Source organism: Phaethon aethereus (genome assembly GCF_964289735.1).
Source record: "Phaethon aethereus genome assembly, chromosome: 2".
Classification (NCBI taxonomy): Eukaryota; Metazoa; Chordata; class Aves; order Phaethontiformes; family Phaethontidae; genus Phaethon; species Phaethon aethereus.
Window position 1 is genome coordinate 63,908,425 of NC_138582.1, and position 17,103 is coordinate 63,925,527.

At 37.1% G+C, this 17,103-nt stretch overlaps 1 protein-coding gene across 1 annotated transcript; it reads left to right on the forward strand.

Annotated features, from left to right (window-relative positions):
- Positions 1-14,590: 14,590 nt before the first annotated feature.
- On the forward strand, positions 14,591-16,900 carry SOCS6 (suppressor of cytokine signaling 6; the record flags this gene model as incomplete). The annotated part of the gene is made up of 1 exon (XM_082015271.1): positions 14,591-16,900. One exon carries the CDS (start codon positions 14,591-14,593, stop codon positions 16,193-16,195), a length of 1,605 nt encoding a protein of 534 aa, XP_081871397.1. The 3' UTR covers positions 16,196-16,900.
- Between the last annotated feature and the right edge of the window lie 203 nt (positions 16,901-17,103).

The window sequence follows — 17,103 nt, forward strand, 5'->3', positions numbered from 1 at the left end:
GGGCTACTGAGTAGTTTTTAATTAAAAAAAAAAATCCCTCTGAAATTTTGGTACTTCCTAGATTAAGCAGCTCTGTGTATGTGAAAGGGAGAGGGGTTTTGATGAACAACATTTTGAATATGAAGTCCTCATGTCTGTGGAGTCATAAGAAACCTGACTCTTCTGTTATGCTCTGAATACTTGGAACTCCTGTTGATTTTTGGAGGAATTGCTTATTCTTAGGTACTGAAAAAAAATCTGAACTTGGACTAAAATCAGATGTTTTATCTATTTTAGGTAAGACTGGTTGTAGTTTTAACCTTTGCAGTCTGTCAAAATGTACTTTGCTTTGAATTGTATTTTTGGAAAACAGGCCATCAGCCTCAGATCTGTTGTGTCTCAAGCAGAATGTGGTAAGGGTTGTGAGAATACTCTGTGCCTTGCTGGAGACACCGGTTTAGCAGACTCAGTTTGTGTCATATAAAGCTTAAACTCTGGGCAGAAATATTTCTGGCCTATTTGTTAGTCTAAATTTACTTTCTTTGCAGGTTGTACTTTCAGGCTTAGAACTAAACTTGAAGGGTGTTTGGGTTGGGGGGGGCAGGGTGTGGGGAGGAATTGGGTTTTGGTTTTGTGTGTTTTTTGTTCCCTTCCTCTGTATCTTTAGTATCTTGATCTCCGTTTTTTGTTCCTCTCCCCTGCACCTCCCTCCCCCCCAGCACCTTTTTAACTCCTGTAGATATATACTACTGATGGATCTTCTGCTCATCATTCAGGTACCTGATACTTCTCTGTACTACAAGATGGGTGATTCATTCGCTTACTGCTTTGATAAAGGAAGCAGTTGGGCTGAAAAGACTTTGTAAAGTATCCACTGAATTGTAAAGTTTTAAAGAAGGTCAGGAAGATGAATCATGACTGAATAGGGGACAGGTATAGAAGGTGCCCTGCAAGGTTGGGTATGTCTCCACAGTATGATGAAATATGAGATCTTGTGTTTTGGCTTATTCCTTCATTGTCAGCAAACCCCTGAAAGGGACCACAAGCTTTAACTGGTCTCTTTCAGTGGGTGACAATTTGCTGTTGCAGTCAACTACTAGAGTCACTCTCATTTGGTTCTGTTGCCATGTTATACTTACCTGGAGAGATGGGGGAGATTTCATATTTAAGTAGGTATTTACTCAAAATCCCAACAAGTCAACCCATCCATCACTGCATATTCTGAAAATTCAGAATTCAGGTTTCAGAATTAAATGACCTTAATTTGGCTTGATGGTGCATATAACTCAGCTTATGAATTCATCTAAAAAAGTGGAAATTGAGCTCTTGGTGTTCTGGCTCATGAAGTGTTGAATAGTGTGTTGAATGCCTGTGCATTAACATTTGAGTGTCGGATATAGAGGCAGAAAAAATTTCCTTAATGAAGCCAATAATTCTGTCTGTGAGCTCTGGAATTTGGAGTGTAACTAGTACACTGTAAGTAAATGATGGGACCAAGGGTGATGGTGAGTAGAATTAATGTAAACATTTTTGTCCCGTATGTGAGGCAAGAAAGAGAAGAGAATTGCTCAGGCAGCTCTTCTGGCTTTTCTCAACTTTGAGTTTGTGAACTTTGAACCTCAATGAAATTATCGACTATGTTTCCTATCTAATAGTTCAGATAAAGGATATGAAATGATTTTTCTCAAGAGGGAAAACACAAAGGATTTTACCAATAGTAGTTATCTATGATTATTTTAGTGATTATATTTTAAATTTTCAAGAAAGTAAAATTGCTAGTGGAACTTACTTACAATTTCGGGAATAAGAACTCTCAAATTCAGAATTAATATGATACATAGAAAATGTTTTTAATTTTTATTTTTTTTGCTAGTGATTTCTTACTACAGTGATATAAAAAGTATCACCTAAGTCTTTATCACTCTTTTTTTTAACTGCTGATCAGAAATTAAAAACAAGTCGCAGTAAGAAAACACTTTTGCTTCTAATGAACATAGGTGTTAGGTTGGACATAAACATTTTTTCTGTTACAATGAAACAGTTTTGTGAAACATGTCTCTGAGGCATGGAGTTGTCTCAAGCCACTTTCCTCCTTGGTTCTAGAGATATTTTTGAGCTCCAGAGAAAGCATTTTCCTGTATTTAGAAATGTCCATGCCTTGTGTTTTTTTTAATGTGAGAATATATGAATTTTTGCTATGGCTGCTCCCTCAGTTGAGACACTACTTATCTGCTTATTTGATAAAACTTCTTTGATAAAACTTGGTAAAACAGCCCCTTTGATAAAAAAAGGGGCTGCAGGGCATACAGACAGAAAGAGCTTTGCTTGATCAAACTTTGTTTCTATAGGAAGTAATGCTAAAACAAACTGTAGTCTTTGAATGTGAGTTGAAGTCTGAACTTCTGAGAAATGACTAGGGAACTTGGTTTCTTGAGTAGTAGCCTGTACTTTACATGAGATACTACATTACAGTATTTTATCTAGTTGTTATTATTTCAAGGATTGGAAAGTCCTTGATTGACTAAAAGTAATTATTATTTAAATGTAGCCTTTTCATCCCAGGTACTTCATATTTCACTGAATGTCTTTATCTTTCAACGTCTTATGAAAATATATGCACCCATTCAATATATTACGTTAATGCTGTGCATTTGAAGTAAAACAATTGTCTGTTTCTTTTGAAAAATGTCACTGTCTTTAATAAATGAATGAATGAAATCTATATGAGTTTCACAAAAATGAGATTTCACCTGAGGAATGAGCATAATAACAGTTGTCGGTGTTTGTATTCTGTCAGAATTTTCCCCTATTAGAAATTAAAGGTACCAATTGATTTAATGTGCATCAAAAAGCAAAGCCATGGAAGTAGGAGTCTCTCTGGGTTTGAAACTTATTAAATCTTTGAATTGTATGGCAACCACATGAGGCAAGTATTGTGCAGTATTGACATTAAACCTTTTTGTGTGGTCCGGAGGAGGATGGTGGGATCTTTGTGGCATCTGTGTAACAAATACATTGTATTTCTCTCTCTGATTTAATGAAGAAAGTCCCAAACTAGAGGCCAGTCCCTTCCCCTCCGTGATTCAGAGGGATGTCCTTATTAACTGCTTCTTCCTCCTCAGCATGCTTTGAGATTTGTCTCCATGTGTGAATGCTGTACAGATGCTGTGGGAAAGACCTTTCCACTTTTATTTCTCTTTAATCAAGGTACTATGCTGTCTTTCCCTTCAGACCGTAAGTGGGTCCACTTAATCCTTCCTTTTATGTAGAGGGTTAACTGCATTATGAAGGATTCCCACATCTTAGTTTAAATTGAGAGGATAGAGTGTTACCTTTTAGTGAAAGAAAGCTTTTATTGGTGTTGAAAATGGTATGGTAGAGATGACAGGGGTGATAGTTGCAGAGAACTCTGAGAGCCTACCTGGTCATATGAATTTAAAGGGTAATTCAGCCCCAGTCAGAAACTAACCTAGCTGAGGTTAATTTGGAGCTTACATGTGCAGCCATCATCAGTCGTGAGATCCAAGGCAGAATGGTAGGTACATTACGCTGTACCTACATTGTAATTGTAGGTGTTTGTAACATTACCAGATGTAATTGAAACATTACATCTTACACCGGAGTGGTGTAAGACCTCAGTGTATGACTGCAGTGTATCGCCGTTCGTGCAGGCCTTCTCGAGAAGCTGAAAAATAGGAAAATGAGTCTGTCTTCAAGTACTTGTCCTCCAACTGTAGAACATGAAAGTGCTTGGTATGGTGGAGAAGCGGAATCCTTTTTTTTTTTTGTTCCTCTCTATAGGGAATTTTCAAAACAGTCTCTATTTTAAAAACTTGTTCCAGCTGCTTTTGTTTCAGCTTGTATACGTGTTAGACAAATCGGCATGAAGTAAATATATCTTTTAGAGTTTAACAATATTTCTTTTTTTACTAGTGGAATAGATTAGTGGAATTTGGATTATTGCTTGAATAACAGCATGTGCTTAATTTGATTAATAAGTTTTTGGGGTATTTTTACAAAGGTGGTATTTCTTCTCTGGACATTTTTGAAGTAATTGTACTACCTTGAAGTAATTTCTGCAGATTTTTTTTCCTGTTTTTGCATATCTTTGATGCCAGGTGAATATTATTTGTAGGAGCAAAGGCAAATTTTATACGTTTCTGGTTGTCTGATAGGCATAAATCAAAGTGGGAAGGTGAGCAGTTTACAACTTGCTGGTCAAGATACCAGCTTTAAATGTGTGTGCTATGAAGCCACCTGTTGGCTAGATAGTGTGGCTAGTAAGGCATTTAAAATAAAAGTTAGATTTAACTTTGATTTTTTTGTGAATGTGAATTTACAGTTCTCTTGATGTGTTGCTTAGGTTTTTCATTTCTGCTTCTCAAGAAGAGAGTTTTCTATGTTGCACCTTAAGGGAAGCATGATTATTATCAGTCATACTTTTTGCTTGGTGCTACAGTGTGCAAATGCTACTTCCTTTCTTTTCATTTTCGCATCAGATGAACTGGACAGGCAGAAGCAGATACGATTACAATTAACAGCTCATAATTTGGGGACAATGGCAACATTTTAAAAAAATGTTTGTACTAGTAAGTAATATAGTGAACTATGTGGTGATCCTGTGTAAACCTTTATAATTTTCAGCAGAAATATGGTAGGAGGCTTCTGTTTCTGTTACTTTTCCTGTATTTTCCTCCTTCCCCTCACAGTGTCATCTTGTCTTTTCTGTTACTTTCCTGGGTGCAGACAAGCATGTACATGTGTTAACTGAGTGGTGTGTTTCTGTATTGCCTGTTTGGTACGTGCCCCGTGTACTATAGGGGTGACCGGTGGCGGAGGTTTGACCTGACAAGCTGAATGTCTGTTCAGATAGCACTGTAGGAAAGGTCATTCATGGTACTTGTCTTATGTCTCCTTATGAAAATATATGTCGGCAGCAGGCCCTTTTCAGCTGCTGTTTTTAATGTTTTGGAAGTTGCACCAATGACAGTGTTTCTCTGCTTGCTGTAGAAATACTAGCCTGAAGTAGCCCAACATAAACTTCGAAAGCGAAACCAACATCAGTAGAAGTCAATATGAAGTGGTAATATTCAGCTGCTGAATGTCTGCTAAGTGTTTTCTTTCCTTTTTTGGGAAGGGCTGGAAAATGGTTTCTCTCAATTATGTTATTTAGTCATTAATATTAAAAGAATGATCAGATTATTGCTGACCACAAAAATCACTTTGAGAGAATGGTCTGGTTTATTATTTCTGTCTTTCTGGCATATACTTTAAACGAATGGACAGCATATCTAAAATTATGTTTTGAAATGCATTGGGATTCAGAAACGAGCTGCAGTTAGAATTGGGTTTTGGTGCCTGCATCAATAAGATTAGATAGCTTATGTTCTTTGCAACACATATTCCAGGATTTAGGCATTTGTGTGTGCTTCTCCATAAAAATAAGCACAGAAACGCAAATTTTTTAGTTTTACTGATTATCTTTCCCATTCTTCCTTTCGTTTTCACTATTCATTTTAAACACTCTTTTGTTGTTCTCACATAAGTAGGCACAGAATCTGTTCCTTGCCAAAGGCAGTTTACTATTGCAAATTGTATACTGGTTTCTACAAGTAACTTCAGAAAAATCTTACAGCAAAATTGTTTCAAAAATTATTCTTTTTCACAGACCATGATCTTTATTGCTAAATGAGAATTTTATTTGTAGAGCATTGCAGTCTTGCAACTTTTTTCAGACTCCTAACATAACTGTATTAAGGTTTAAGAGGATTGCATAAATGTATTAGGTAAGCATAAAGTCCTCCTTGTTATCATGGTGAAGGCACCAACATACCTTAGAACTGAGGAGAAACATTTTGGTATATCTACCTTCTGTTAGGCTGGAGAAGTGGGATGGGCCATTACTCAGAAAGGAATTCTTGTATATCATCTCCTAGAAAATCGAACGTTTGTTTATGAAGCTAAACTTAATTTTTGCTGATGGACAGCCTGCTGCAAGGCTGGCTGCTGCAGTCTTGTAAAATAGTAAGAAATTAAAACTGAGCGTGCCTGAGCATCATCCTCATTCTTTGTCTGCTTCTGCACAGCTGTGTGAAAAATGGTTTATTTGCACTCGGTGGATGTGATTTCCTAAAATGAAACACATACATACAGACTACACGCTGCAGGTTTCTTTAGTGACTTCTTTCATTTGATTCAGCAAAAATGGTTCACTTTTTTTCTTTTTCAGTGACTTGGCATATATTGATCTGCTGGGTTATTTTTGTTTGCTCTTTTTCCCCTCACTGTTAGTGCATCAGGGTCTTACAGCCAAGTTGTGTCTTTCTTTTTCCCTGTAGTTTTTCAGCATGCTTGAAAAATTTTGGTAGTACTATACTTTGTTATCAGATGTCTGCTTAAAAGAAAGTGATGAAAGGTAGTACTCATGCCAGTCTTTTAGTAAATGTAGAAAAAGTACAGTCTGCTTTGTTCCGTGTTTGGGTGTTCATTCCCAGTTGTTGAGAGATGTAGCAGGAGCGTCTGAAGCAGTTACTGGTCTGGCTGTCATCCACCCAGCACCCCCGGAGCTTCCTACTCCAGCAGCAATACTGGTCTCATGATGCTGTGTGTTTTCTTGAACTGATACCAGCTCATATCAACTGGTGCTGATTTCGGTTTAATATACCAGGTTAGTGGTCTGTGGTAGCTTGGGAGCAGGCATACATCCCTATCAGCGATCCTTGTGTAAGGGAGATGGAACCTTGGGTAAGGATTGTTAATGTTAGTAACTGTGTTTGGCTATTGTAGTGATGAGATTATTGTAGTTATAAGGCTGTATATGAACTGTAATACAGATGAACTGTAATACAGAGATGCCATTTAACACTCTTCAGTTACTCCCCAGAGGAAAACTACCAATCAGATAGAAATATTCTGTCCTGCAACCAAATATGGGAAAGAAGAACAGGACTTACTGCAAGCAGCCATGGATTAAGTACTGTTTAAAGAAGAAGAAAAAAAAAAAGGCAGGGAAATCCAGATGTTAAGGGACATCCTTTTTCAACAGCAGGCCAGAGGTGAGCAGTCAAGGTATTCAGACTTCAACACTTCTGTTCATACAATTAATTCCATTAATGGTCGTGAAGAAAAATCTCTGTGTCATGTTTTCATTATTATTTTACCTTATTTTTCTGCTTATTACCAAAGGCATACTTTGCTTATTCTCTGCCAAAGGTTGCTAACAGCGATTAGGATTACTGTGTGTGGTGTTAGAATATTAGTGCCCATGGACTGTTTTCCCCTTAAGCTTTGTGAAAGGAGGAAAAAAAAAATAGGAGAAATGACATGACTTACTGTTGGGTTCTTTTTGTTTGTCTTAATAGGTATTACACAGATTACAATTTAAAAGATAGTGGTCTCTGCACAGTACTTTCCTCGACAGTTCAAATCTTAGAGGGTGGAAGTTTAAATTTGTGGTGAATGACATCTACTCAGGGTCCAGGTCTTTGATTAGTTAGCTTAAAAATAGGAGGGTTTAGTTAAGAGTAGAAAGTACTGTCAGATGAGCGCCTTTTTTTTTTTTCCCCCCTTTGTTACAATTTTATATGAAGGTGTGCATCTGAGCTTCTGTACCCTCACTAGAAAAGCAGGTATGCAAGAGAGGATGGGCTTTTATAAAATTTGCAATCTTATATTAAAACAATGTTCATCCATTACCAAGTAAGCCACTACTAAAACCATCTACCTTTTTTGTTGTTTTCAAGATATAAGAGTATGCAATGGAATTTAGATTACTTCATTTAAAGACTCGTCATATTACAGGGTATTACAATGTAGGAGTTTATTTGAAGTTCAGAGAAGGGAAAAAACCTTACCATCTTCAGTATGCTAATGGCATATATAATGAGAAAGCTGAAAGCTGCCATGTAGTGTATGTGTTCTATCAGAAACTGGTGGTGTTTGAAATAGGTATTTAATCTGTTTTTACTTAATGAGTATTTTATGTGTAGTTTCTGTGCTCATATAGACTGAAACTACAAGTACATAGAGGGAAGTATCTTGAGTAAATATTTTCTGTTACTGGTTTGAAGAAATAACTTCTAGTGATATAGATTTTATTATTAAAGTAAAATTCATGGAAATGGGTATGGAGAACAACTTCTTGGTAATTTACATCAATAGATTTAGGAATTCTGGAATAAATTTAGATATTTAGGAATTTCCAAAATACAGCACTTGAAATCTGTGTTATCTTAAGATGCTGTTGAAACACCCAAGTAATGCATGAATATATTTCAGCAAGAGTTTGGGGGCAGCAGGGGAACACCACCTCATACTTCTGCAGGTAATTAGACTAGGCTTCATTATCTGACTGTAATGAAAACCTCATGCTTGTCATGCTTCAGGAATGCAGAAACTTTTTTCAGTTTCAAGGTATTTTTAGTTATTTTCTTAATACAAATCATTATGTTAAAAATACAAAAACTTTTAAATATATGTGCTATGACTCCATGAAAACCACTCTGTAGTACAACATTTGCAGTTAATTCTAGCTTTTACTTTTTTTTTATAAGCTGAATGTTCTTCTTCAAAACAGTAGAAATAGTTAACAAATCTGTAGTACTGCATTGAAATTGGAAATGAAGTTCCTAGATATTTTCAAACAAGAATTTTTATAAAAAGAAATCTAAAATATGGACAGGTCCCAATGTTTAACATCATAGAATTATAGAATAATTGAGTTTGAAAAGGACCTCAGTATGTCTCAGGTTCAGCCTTCTCTCAGCAGAGATCAGACAAGATTTCTTGGGGCCTTATGTGGTTGGGTCTTAGAAAGTTACAAGGATGGAGACTAGAAAGTTACAAGGATGGAGACTACACAACTTCTCTGGGGAATGTCTTCTACTGCCTGACTGTTCTTATAGTGAAAAAACTTTTTCTTTTTGTCAAGTTGGAACTTCTAAATGTCCAGGTACATATTTTTCACAATTGTTCCTCAACTGTCTACACTATTCTCTTCAGTTTAGCTCAATGAAGATTTCCGTAGCTTGAAGTTGTAAATTATTTAAGTCCTACTATGATTCAGTATAAGAATAAATACTATATATTTCTAATGGATAGCCAGACTTCTCAGGAATAATACAGCTGTGAGTTCAAAAAAATCAAGTTTAATGCTCCACTGTTTTACTTTATGGAAATAAATGAGCAGATTAACATTTATTTTAGGAAAGTTTAAGTTATCTAAAGCAGTGATTAATAGTTCCAAGCCTTTTTTGTGATGGTATTTTAATTAAAAATTTTTAGAAGCCATTTCTTCATTCAACCGTGAGTTGTATTTTGCTCTGTTTCCAGTATGATTTCTATCCCAACTCTTAAAAGTTAATGCTGTTTTGTTTCTGTGGTAGTGTATTCTGGCAACATTGTTTATAGTGTTTGTTTCTCTAAAGGAGCGCACCTAACCTAAAAGTGCGGAAAAGATAAGAAATTAATAAAGACCATATAAATATAAATAACAAAGTTTTCTGTTGGTGTACTTTTGCAAACACTGCATTGAAATAGCTATGTGATTATAGTCCATTGAAACCATTTTGTAGCATGAAACTGATACGACTGAAGTGTTGTATATTAAAACTAGATTTGCACAACTTTTTTTTTTTTTTTTTAGCTTTCATAGTTTTTTGTAAATAGGTGGTGGCCACCGTAATAACAGTTAATACATTGTTTGCATGACCTGCTCTTCAAACTTCTGAGAAGCAGCCTGTAAAGTTTTAGCTTTAAATCTGTTCACTAATAATTTCACATTTGTATGTGATTAATACATGTTGTTCTTCACTTCAAAATGAGGCATGCAAGTTTAGTTTTGATTATTTTTTTATAAACACAAAGGGGAACATGGTATTTGCTGGGTAGCAATCTAGTAGTCCAGGTAGCTTTTGTCAGGAGCCCTGTGTTTTGTCAACCTGCATAATTTTAATAATTCCAAGATGCAGAATTTGTGATGAAAGTTCATAAGTCAAAAAAGAAGTCTTTATTCTGTGTGTTCATATCTCATTCTCTTTTTGAGTCTGATTAATCTCTCATTTTCAGTCTGTGTGTTCCAGGTATTTCTGCATACATAGCCACCAGGCTTTGGGAGTACATTGGTATAATTCAGAGTCTGTTTACAGTCGCAAATACCTTCCAGCAGAATTTCTATAGGTGTCTCTAGTTAGGCTGTCTAAATTTGCTGTACAGCAGATGGCATTGGAGGAGCACGTCAGTGGGAGACTTTGGTGACGCCGTAATTAGTACAAAATACTAGCGAAGCTGTTGTAGTGCTGAGTGTTGTGAAGAAGTTGAGTAGCTCATTTTAATTTATTCCAGGAAGGGGTGCATGCTGGGCTCTTCTGTTTCAGCTCTTCTAGATGTAGAGTGTGGAAAATTCTACATTTGCAAGTGTATGAGTGCATCATATATTGAGGGCTGTTTCTACAGCACTTTTAAACACATTAATATGCAATGCAGAATTACTGGTATTTTTTAAGTATGTGCAAGGAAACAAGAGGATCTGGCTCAGGATATTTGGCTTCAGGATATATTTGCTTTCTCCTGTCTTGGATAAAATATGTGTAGGAGATGTCATAAAGTAGAGTGGTTCGCATATGGAAGACTTGTTTAGAGGCTTGCCCTCATCTCTAGGTGCGTTCAGTTTACTTCAGAGAGCTTTGACCCGAGCTGTCATTCACTAGGTTTTTATCATCTTTTCCTGGATGAATGAGCTGGACTTCTGGATATAGGCATGTTGTTTTTGTGGTTTATATTTGAACTTCAAACCTTTACTATTTCTTTATATGAAAACCTACAGTGGTAGAAGTAATGAGTTGTGCATTGGACTATCATTCATTTTGCTTGATGATGATACTGGCTACTAAGGTAGGCTGACAGATGTAAAACACTTTTTTTGCTCAAGCAGGCTCAGTAGGCACTCTGAAAGTACAAAATTTTGACTTGTCTATATGCTGCCATAGAGATTTATCTGTTGAGATTATTTTTAGATTTTGGATTTTCATTTGTAAAAAAACCCCACATTTTGATACAGAAGGACTAGCATGTGATAAAAACCTGTTCTTTCATGTGACTTACTTAGTCTTTTAGTTGCGGAGGAGCTGAAGATACATAGTTCCTTCAGTTAATTTTAGGTAACTACTTCTTTTGAAACACACAAATAAAAAAAAGAAATCGGTGAACCAGACATCTTAGGGCTCTATACCTGTTCTCGCCCCAATCATCAATGTGATAATGTTCTTTTTTTTTTTTTTTTTCCCCTCACTAGTTTAGAAGGCAGAGTTTATTTTATGCTTGCTTTTTTAGGGTTGGAAATTGCAAACAGTATGATATACTTCCCACAAGGATGGGGAAACTTATCTGGTAAAGTGGAAATAGTATCAGCTTGTGGATGTCAGTCAGAAGCAGGTGGAGAACATTGTAGATTTCACAAGTGGGGCTAATGTGAGGGTTCCCAGACTTCTGGTACTACCTACTCAGACACAGTTAAATTTATCAAATGAACAAACACTCTGACTTCATCAGTTTCATTCAGATTCAGCGTAGAATCCTGAAGTTACATTTTTCACTCATTTTGTAGGTTCATCTAGTTACATACAATGAAAAGAGTACTGTAAATTGGTAAGATGCCAGAATCCAAATGGTTTAGGAATATAAGGTCAACAAGGCATTTCGAGTTTACTTTTAATTGACATGTAACTCTCCCTTTGTCTAGCTTTTTCTTAATCATTGTACTTCATCAGTTATTCTGATACGCCAGATTTCAGGCATATAAAACCCACTAAATGAATAAAATACATTTTTGGTTTTCAGTACTTCCATATTTCTCAGTTATTCCAAACACATGGAGCTTATATTAAATGTCAGTATTTTAAAACATGACATTTTATGGTTGTGCATGTATCTGCCATAAGAAAAGGAAAATAAAAGTAGTGGTTCAATCTTTGAAAATACATAAGCACATCTCAGTATCCTCTTCAACTTGTGTAAGTGGAATATGTTTTTTAAGGTGTCAGGACTCCAGGTCCCACAGGAGTCATGTTAAAAGTGGAAAATAAGCAGTTAACTTCTCATAAAATACTGGTCCTGTTATTTAAGGTTCTAATATTCGTTTATAGCAGGAGTTGGTTGTTAGTCTTTGTTTAGGAAACAAGTTTTTTGGGCATGTTTGTTCTTTGCTGATGGCAAGTAAATCAGTTTGCAGGCAGAAGAGAAACCTGTTAGTTTCTCCCCATTGAGAGAAAGGCAAGGAAAGTGCTGTTTAATTTGGTAGTTAAGAAAAGGAAGTGGGAGGAGCTGAACATACTCTGAAGATGGACTTGGGAAATGTTGGAGGTTATGGCAAAGACAGAACAGGTCTTTGAGGTAGGGTGATGCAGATGGTGTAGGGAATTTGAAGATAGGACTAGGGTACAAATCCAGGTAAATCAAGCTTTAGTGTTTCTTGTTGTTTGAGGACAGTGTTCAACCCCTCAGCACTAGGGCTTTACTTAAAATTTTTCAACGGATTTTGAAGTTCATAATCCTTGGGTGCCTTGCATTGTCTTTTACTTTGCTTTGGATAAGATCCTCTAGCCTTTTTGTACTTGAGGACCACAAAAGTTAGGCTGAACAAGAGGACTGCTGTTTGATTATAGTAATCATTCTCCTTACATGATTTTATGCAATTTTTGAATGGTTATTTAAGAAAATCATATTGTTTAGTTGATAAAACTTATTTCAGTTCATTGTACTATTTTTCTCAGTTGCTTGTGTTGTGATACCATGGGAGAAAAGTGGTAAGTGCGTACATAAGTTCTGTTTTAGTTTCCCCTCAGTCCCCAAAACTTGGAAGTTTTATTGAAAGATTCTTAGACTCCTCTAGCTTGCCATGCTTGGCCTGGAGCCAGGCCTGCTAATGCCATTTGTGCTGCTCACATAACATGTATTTGGAGGTACATGGAAAAATGGCTACAACTAATTCTAGTATCTACTTCCATGGCAGCAGCAACTTCTCTCTCTTTCCCTTCTTCTTGTTCTCTCTGCAGAGCTGTTTGCTTTGGAAGGTCTAACTGACATAAAAAATTTAAAAAAAACCCAAACAAAAAAACAAAAACCACAACCCAAACCTAAAAAGCCAACCCCTCCCCAAAACAAGCTGAAAAGTCAAATTTATGGATGAGATGGATATGTGGCTCTGGAAGATGCTACAAGGGAGGAGTTGACTGGGACTTGAGCAGATGTGTCCACTTAGTCTTGGCAGAAGTACTGGAGGAAGAGAAGATCTAATAGTACTGGCGAAGGAGAGCCTGTGATGTGACCTCCTCTATACCTAAAACAGAGGTTGGAAATCACTTTTCTTTCATAGAAGTTCAGGAGGGGACTTCTGTGATTTGCTCTAAACAGATGTTACTTTGCTGTTAATTTCTCTTTAATTTTTGACTGGAGTTAGTTTTCCTGTAATTATGCAACTATTTGATTATTGCTCAACTTGTGTAAAGAAAGTATGAACTTGTAAGACCATGTTTTTAGGGTAATCGCAGTAGGAATCCTGTTGAATACAATATCTTCTATAGTTTTATCTTCTATTTTTGTGGGCATTTTTGTAGGAGCCTTTGAAAGAGAAGGGTGCTTCTGTGCTTAAAAACTTTGTCATAGAATAGTTTGGGTTGGAAGGGGCCTTTAAAGGTCATCTAGTCCAACCCCGCACCTGCAATGAGCAGGGACATCTTGAACTAGGTCAGGTTGCTCAGAGCCCCGGCCAACCTGACCTTGAATGTTTCCAGGGATGGGGCATCTGCCACCTCCCTAAGCAACCTGTGCCAGTGTTACAACACCCTAATTGTGAAAAATTTCTTCCTTTTATCTAGGTGAAATCTACTGTCTTTTAGATCAAAACCATTACCCCTTGTCCTATTGCAAGAGGCCCCGCTAAAAAGTCCGTCCCCATCTTTCTTATAAGCCCCCTTGAAGTGCTGAAAGGCTGCAGTAAGGTCTTCCTGGAGCCCTCCCTCTTCTCCAGGCTGAACAACCCCAACTTTCTCAGCCTTTCTTCCTAGGAGAGGTGTTCCCATCCCTCTGATCATTTTTGTGGCCCTCTTCTGGACCCACTCCAACAGGTCCATGTCTTTCCTGGGCTGAGGGCTCCAGAGCTGGACTCAGTACTCCAAGTGGGGTTTCACCAGAGATGTGCATTAAATATGTATTAAATATATATGCCTATGAGTGTGATGTAATGTGTGTGTATATTTAAAAAATAACATGCTAACAGCAGAAAAAAAGTTGTGGAAATCTCTAAGGCAGATGTAGCAGATTAATTTTTTGAGCCTGATTTGGTTTCCAAATCAACTCTGTATATTTACTTTTATTTGATGCCTGTTACTTAAGTACTGCAATTTCTGTTTTGTTTGGAGAGGGGGAAGCCCTTATGCATAATTTTAAAAATATTTCTTTTGTAAAGTTAATTGTTTTTTATTTGTTTCCAGGAAATGGCTCTTGAAGTTAAATGAGGCTGGATAAAACACATAAATGAAGCAGAAGCTGCTCTGCGTGTGTTAGGGCTATATCACCACAAGCACTGCTGATCAGCCAGACTTGGTAACTTGTCATAATGAAGAAAATTAGCCTCAAAACAATTCGCAAGTCCTTTAACTTAAATAAAAGTAAAGATGAAAGCGACTTTGTAGTGGTTCAGCAGCCATCATTAAGTGAATTTGGAAAAGATGACTCCTTGTTTGGCAGCTGCTATGGTAAAGATTTGGCTAGCTGTGAAGTCAATAGTGAAGATGAAAAAGGAGGCAAAAACAGGTCAAAAAGTGAAAGCTTAATGGGTACGTTAAAAAGGAGGCTTTCAGCAAAACAAAAACAGAAGGGCAAAGGCAGCACGCCATCTGTAAGCTCTGCAGATGATGACACTTTTTCTTCCTCATCTGCTCCAATAACCTTCAAAGATGTGAGAGCTCAAAGACCTCTGAGGTCCACTTCTCTCCGTAATCACCATTACAGTCCAACTCCGTGGCCCCTTCGACCTACAAATTCAGAAGAGACTTGCATCAAAATGGAAGTGAAAGTCAAGGCCTTGGTCCATTCCTCTAATCCAAGCCCAGCACTGAATGGCGTTCGAAAGGACTTCCATGACTTGCAGTCAGACAACGTGTTCCAGGAGCAAAACAATGCATTAAAAAATACGGAATCTCAGAATGGGGACTTGCATCTTCATATTGATGAACATGTGCCTGTAGTTATTGGATTAATGCCTCAGGACTACATTCAGTATACTGTGCCTTTAGATGAGGGAATGTATCCTTTGGAAGGATCACGTAGTTACTGTCTGGATAGTTCCTCACCCATGGAAGTTTCAACTGTTTCCTCTCAAGTGGGAGGAAATGCTTTCCATGAAGAAGAGAGCCAAGTGGATCAGGATGTAGTCGTTGCACCAGATATCTTTGTGGACCAGACTGTGAATGGTTTGTTGATTGGTACCACAGGAGTCATGTTGCAAAGCCCAAGAGTTAATCACAGTGATGTCCCTCCACTCTCACCTTTGCTACCTCCAATGCAGAATAATCAAATCCAAAGGAACTTCAATGGATTGAGTGGCACAGATGCCCACGTGGCTGAAAGTATGCGCTGCCATTTGAATTTTGATCCTAACACTGCCCCTGGAGTTGGAAGAGTTTATGATTCTGTACAGAACAGTGGTCCTATGGTTGTGACAAGTCTCACAGAAGAACTGAAAAAACTTGCAAAACAAGGATGGTACTGGGGCCCCATTACACGTTGGGAGGCAGAGGGAAAATTAGCTAATGTGCCTGATGGCTCGTTTCTTGTTCGAGATAGTTCTGATGATCGTTATCTTTTAAGTTTGAGTTTTCGTTCCCATGGAAAAACTCTTCACACTAGAATTGAACACTCAAATGGTAGATTTAGCTTTTACGAACAACCAGATGTGGAGGGACATACATCTATAGTTGACTTAATTGAACATTCAATCAGGGACTCTGAAAATGGAGCTTTCTGCTATTCGAGATCCCGACTGCCTGGATCAGCAACTTACCCAGTGAGACTGACAAATCCAGTATCTCGGTTTATGCAGGTGCGTTCTTTACAATACCTGTGTCGTTTTGTAATACGTCAGTACACCAGAATAGACCTGATTCAGAAACTGCCTTTGCCAAACAAAATGAAGGATTACTTACAGGAAAAGCACTACTGAAAGCTTATGGGAATCTTGCATCTTGCACTTTGGGAACAACAACAACAAAAAGAGGTTGAATTACAGTTTACAGACTCTCATTATTATCAAAATCTTTTGCTGCCATAAAATATTTCATTTTTGTGTGTAAAAGTAATGCATTTGGATTTATGTTTGTTTTGGGGGGTTTTGTGTATTTTGGGGGGCTGCTTTTTTTTTTTTTTTTGAAAGAATGATCTCAAGTTTATTTTTAGAAGTGTGAAATAGCTATCTTTCATCAATGTGCAGATTAATCACAATGTGAATGATCAAATTCTCCTTAATTTCCCCCAAGTCCTTTGCTGCTATCCACTGTGATTTTTATGCATTGAAAGCACATTTCATGTGTATTCAACCATAAGTAAAAGCTAAATGAAACTTGTTGAATGGAATTTTTTTCCCTTTAAAATAGCCTGTTTGAAAAAAATGATCGTGGATAAAAAGAATGTTGATATTCTAAATTACAGAATTTACATCTATATTAAAAACTATTTCCTAGTATCCTAATCATAAATTTCTATAGAGATATGCCCTAATGTAGAACTTGTAGACAGAGCTGTGTGATAAGAACATGGTTATGCAGCATATCTTTGGGAAAAAAAACCGCCTTTCTCCTAAGCCTTGTATTGTCTGTAAACTATTTTGTGTTTGAGAAGATTTGTTCAGCCGCCTTCTTGTATCAATATTTTGTCCTTCTAAAAATGGCCTTTAAAAAAAAGAAGTCTGTGGAAGTTGATGTGTAGTACCTATATGGAAATTGCGGTATTGGGATCTTGTCAAATTTTATCGTTTAAAATCACGCCATCAGTTAAATAATTGAACACCTACTAGGTCCCCTCCTTCTGTCCTTTTCCCTCCTACCTGCTCTTGGGGACCGGGGTGGGGGGAAA